This window comes from Lipotes vexillifer, unplaced genomic scaffold (assembly GCF_000442215.2).
Source record: "Lipotes vexillifer unplaced genomic scaffold, Lipotes_vexillifer_v1.1 scaffold890, whole genome shotgun sequence".
NCBI lineage: Eukaryota > Metazoa > Chordata > Mammalia > Artiodactyla > Lipotidae > Lipotes > Lipotes vexillifer.
The window spans coordinates 1,591,108-1,595,912 of NW_006776053.1; the positions used below are offsets into that span (position 1 = coordinate 1,591,108).

Sequence of the window (4,805 nt, forward strand, 5' to 3'; positions counted from 1 at the left end):
TCCAGAAGAAGAAGAGAAAAAGAAAGGGACTGAGAAAATGACCACACTGCAAGATACATAATAAGTGCTCAACAGATTACTACTGGGGATGAATAACTTCTACATGATTTTTTTTTTCTGTAACAGTGGAGCTACACAACTGCAAAATGGTACTGGATTTATAAAAGAAAATTCAAACAGCATTACAGCCTTTTCTTTAGTCCTATATGACAGTTGTCAACAGGGTTTTGAATGTATACGAACTAAGATGACACAAGCTAAACAGAACAAAGGTATCAGCTAAGCCTCATTTTGGAGTTTTGTTTTTTTTTTTTTTTTTTTGCGGTACGCAGGCCTCTCACTGCTGTGGCCTCTCCCGTTGCAGAGCATAGCCTCTGGATGCTCAGGCTCAACGGTCATGGCTCACGGGCCCAGCCGCTCCGCGGCATGTGGGATCTTCCCAGACCGGGGCACGAACCCGTGTCCCCTGCTTCGGCAGGTGGACTCTCAACCACTGTGCCACCAGGGAAGCCCTGGAGTTGTTTCTTTTCTATGAAACTTCGTGTGACCCCAATCTCTCATAAAGAAATAATCCACCCTTCCTTTGTGCTCTGTCTCTACCCTGGTACTGTGACATCTGTTACAACATCTGTATTATTTATTGTTTTTAGGTAACACATTTCCGTATGCTTAAGAAGGTCTAGTATATAGCAGGCACTCAATAAATCCCATTAAATGAATTAAAGTTATAAATAAATGTGTGATTTTCTGCATAATTTCCACAGACTAAAAATGCTGAGTGCTTTATCTTCTTCTTTCTGAAAATGGTAGGTGCATACCTGTCCTCTTTATTGACTTGAGAATAATATGATCTTTGTCTGATTGCAGAATAGAAGGAGAAAGCCTCATTCAGATAGCTGGTCTCAGATGTGCGCAGGCTATGAGAAGAAAAAGAAACTCTTTACATTTGACAGGATCTCAAACTCTTCACCATGATAAATACTTGTTCCATTATTCCTCTCTTCCTCTACTCCAGGGGATGGGAATGACTAACCTAAATCTGAATCAGCAAAGCAATAATCATATCACCCTTAAAATGTATAAAAAGAATAGTAACGATAATTTAAAAAAACACCTCCCCGCCGCTCCCAAGCCTCTTTTGATGGCAACCCAGAGTACACATTATTCTCATTCTTCGAAGGGCCTCTCCAAACAGCCTTCCACTCAGTTAAATCTTCCCACCTGGGACCAGGTCTTTCATGACCTTCCCCAAATTCATATAGTAATTTGTCCTTTGGCTCATTTCTTTAGTTTTTTCTCAGAGAACTCAGAAGTGGACTAATCCATATTAATCTTCATAGGATGCTGGTGAGTTGGATTTTCTGTTTAACATTTCTAGTTTGTTTTTTTAATCAGAGTATAGTTGACATACAATAACATTTGTAGTGTTACAAGGGATTTCTTAAGAAAATATTCTACCAGGGAAGGTGATTTTAATGACGGGAATCTGGGTGGCATGCCAAAACACAGGGAAAGGAAGGAATTTTCTGGCCTATTAAACTACAAATGGTCCAAGCCTTTTTATGAAACACCTGGTATCACTTAATGATTATGAGATATTTAGATCCTAAAAGGAGCTCTCTTCTTTCCTTGACTCATGGGTGGGACTATATAGATGATATTGCTCTAACGATACAATTTAAAGCATCTTTCTTGACTTCATGTAACCTTTTAGACATAGATGAGGATGAGCTTTAAGGTATCCTCCTGAAAACCACTCCTTCAAACATACCAGTTATGGTATGTCTCTGTACGGTATCAAGATTCAGGTGAAGCCATTAAGAACCATAAAATTCATTTAGTATAGATCTTTTATCTAAAATCAAGATCATACTCTTTTAAGTTTACAAATGAGTCTGACTAAACGAACTGTGTGGAAGGTGAGCCTCTGAAGCAAATAATGTCACTTTGATTATGGAAGGTCATTATGTCTTAATCAATATGATCTGAACTTTTAGGATTTCATTTGTAATTCCTCAGTTTTCCCTCCTACCAGGTATGTATCGATGCATACTTCTGCATGCTGTGTTCAAATCAGGACAATGCTTTATGTTTTCCATTTGCAATTCACTTACTAATAATGGTAGTATAGCTGCCCAATCTTAGAAGCAATTTCCCCTATTTGCCACCGCTTCAAGCCATACCGATTATCCAAGACTTGTCTGTTTTACATAGGAAATAAGAAAATAGAAATAAGAGAATATAAATTTCAAAAATAACCAAATATGTTAATTTAATAGGATAAAGTACCACCCTATTCATCATGAAATTTTGAATACATAAATTGAAATTCATGAATTTTTCATGAGATTTCACATAATCATTCAATTAAATTCAAAAAGCATTTATAAAATGTCTATTTAAAGTAAGCTGAAATATAAAAACAAACTTCTTTGAGGTACATGCATGAAAATTAGAAGCAACACCCCCCTGCCAAATAGCTTTGCCCAAAAACCAACATCTATTTTTAGAATGAAACCATGAATCTGCCTATCCATGTTAGAGTTAATCTGCACTATTTCAGATAATATTGTCTTTAAAAATCAAATAGTGTTTACATTTGAAAACCTTAAGTAAATAGGGAAAAATCAGTTTGCTTTCATTTGGGTCACAAAGATGAAATATATTAAGATACACGAAGAGATAAAAAGCACTGCGGTGGTATATATTAGTCAAAACTGTTGCTAATAAAAAATGGACCCTCACTCTCCTTTAACTGTAAAAATCCTTTACCGGTGCTGCTGCTGGAACTTCCAGAGTTTGGTGTAAACATCAAAAGTTCTTCCAAAATAAGACTGCCACTGCTTCTGCCCATATTGTGGCAAATCTCTGTAAGGACAAGTAAACATATATTAATTTTAAAACTCGTATGCTACTTGGAAATTGAGTCTTATGATGATACAAACTGGACGGATTTAAAGCACTTGCATTCAGGCTTTCCTTAAAAAAAAAAAAGTTACATTTTTTAGAGCAGAAAGAGTTCTATTACGGGGGTCCAGTACACATTCTTTCCTGTTCTTCTCTCCTACCTCTGACAGCTCATTTGTAGGCTCCTCTGTAGATGCCTCTCCCATGAGGTTTCTAGCACTATCTCCCTTCTTTCTGGGTGCTCTTATTCATACTCACTTATATACTGATAACTTCCACATGTTTGTCTTCAGCTAAGAACTCAGCACTTGGAAAAACATTGCTTTAGGGAATAAAGCTAGAAGTGGATGTGCAGGTGGTATTGTTGTTCTCAACTATTCTACCCCCTCCCTATAAGTGAAACTATATATCCTTGTCCTTGGGCCTGGCCATTTAACTTGCTTTGGCCAATGAAATATAAGTTATCTACCACATGTCTGAAAAGAAGATTTAAGAGGTATTACATGGTTCAGCATTTTTACTTTTCCCTCTGACCTAAGACCAAGATAGGGCTGCTCCTCAGCCTGGAACACAGAAGGCACATTTAATGGAGCCTCAGAACTGCAGACAACTTGTAGCTAACATGGGAGCCAGAAATAAATCTCTACTATAGTAAGGTACTAAAATTTTGGAGTTATTACAGCAGCCAGTAAAGTTATTACAGGAAAAGCCAGTAGAGAAACCGGTACCAGGAGCAGGTTATTGTCCTAAGAAATACATTATGTGACACTGGCATTGAGACTGAGTGTCAACTAACTGTTACTGAAGGCTGTCATATAATACAGTGGCAAAACTGCATTTGCCTGCAATAACTTGGAAAGTAGATAATGTGACTAATGAACTTGTGGATTTATACAAATAAGCCAGGAAACAGTATGCTATTAGGCACACGTAACAAAATATGGGAAAGAGATGAACTCAAAAAAGAACTAGCTGAGAGCAGGGCTGAAAAGGAAAAGAGGAAATCCACAAATTCCAGAACTTTCAAGATTGAAAAATACAACAATTTCTAATGCATAAATGTAAAAGACCCAGTTGAAAAATGCTAGCTATAAGCAGCACCTAGTCAGTCTCATCCCCAGGGCAAACCCTCTTCATTAAAGCCTGCGAAGAAATTTATGAAAGTGGCGCCAAGTACATTCTTTCAGGGGAACAAAATAGATCTGGGGAAAGAATCTAAGGATTTGGCTGTCTTGTAGAAGGCTGATAAGCTCAAGGTTACCTGTAAAAGAGTCTAGAAGAGAGAGAGGGGAGTGTCTCGAAATATTGTGGGCATGGCTGTTGGTACGTGGAAGCTAACCTGAATCAAACAGACAGAGTCAATGAAATCTTGAGAGCGTTGTACTCTCAAAAGCCATTTGTGTTATAAAGGAATAATAAATATTCATTGATTACATCATGGTACACTTCTTATCTCACTCATGCAACTGTGGACAGCTAGTAGTGGATGGCCTCCCTTGAATGTTTAGCCTGGCTGGCAGCTACGGTGCTGGGTCACATGTTTCTCATCATCTAACAGGCTAGCTTGGGTCCATTTACATGAGGTGGTTGCAAGGACCCCACCAGCAGCAAAAGGGAGGGCAGCTCAGATATGCATTTTTCTTTTTAAGTCTTTCCATCATGTTTGCACTGTCCCATTAGGCAAAACAAATCTCATGGCCAAGCCCAGCATCAGTGTGAGAGGGGGATGACTCATGGGCATGCATATGGGGAAGGGAATGACTTTTACAAACAATCTGTCACAGAGACCTTATGCTTTTCTTTCTTTTTCAATTTCTTTAAAAATTAACAAACAGGGCTTCCCTGGTGGCGCAGTGGTTGAGAGTCCGCCTGCCGATGCAGGGGACACAGGGTCGGGT

The 4,805-nt window shown here is 38.5% G+C and overlaps 1 protein-coding gene across 1 annotated transcript in view; it reads right to left on the reverse strand.

Annotated features, from left to right (window-relative positions):
- Positions 1–4,805, reverse strand: part of SCAI (suppressor of cancer cell invasion) — a 65,066-nt gene that overhangs the window by 40,312 nt on the left and 19,949 nt on the right. Inside the window, exons 2-4 of the mRNA XM_007450255.1 lie at positions 2,773–2,868; positions 2,115–2,201; positions 819–917 (exon numbers count right to left, since the gene is read on the reverse strand). Of these exons, the coding sequence (XP_007450317.1) occupies positions 819–917; positions 2,115–2,201; positions 2,773–2,868 (282 nt within the window). The remainder of the gene's footprint in view (positions 1–818; positions 918–2,114; positions 2,202–2,772; positions 2,869–4,805) is intronic.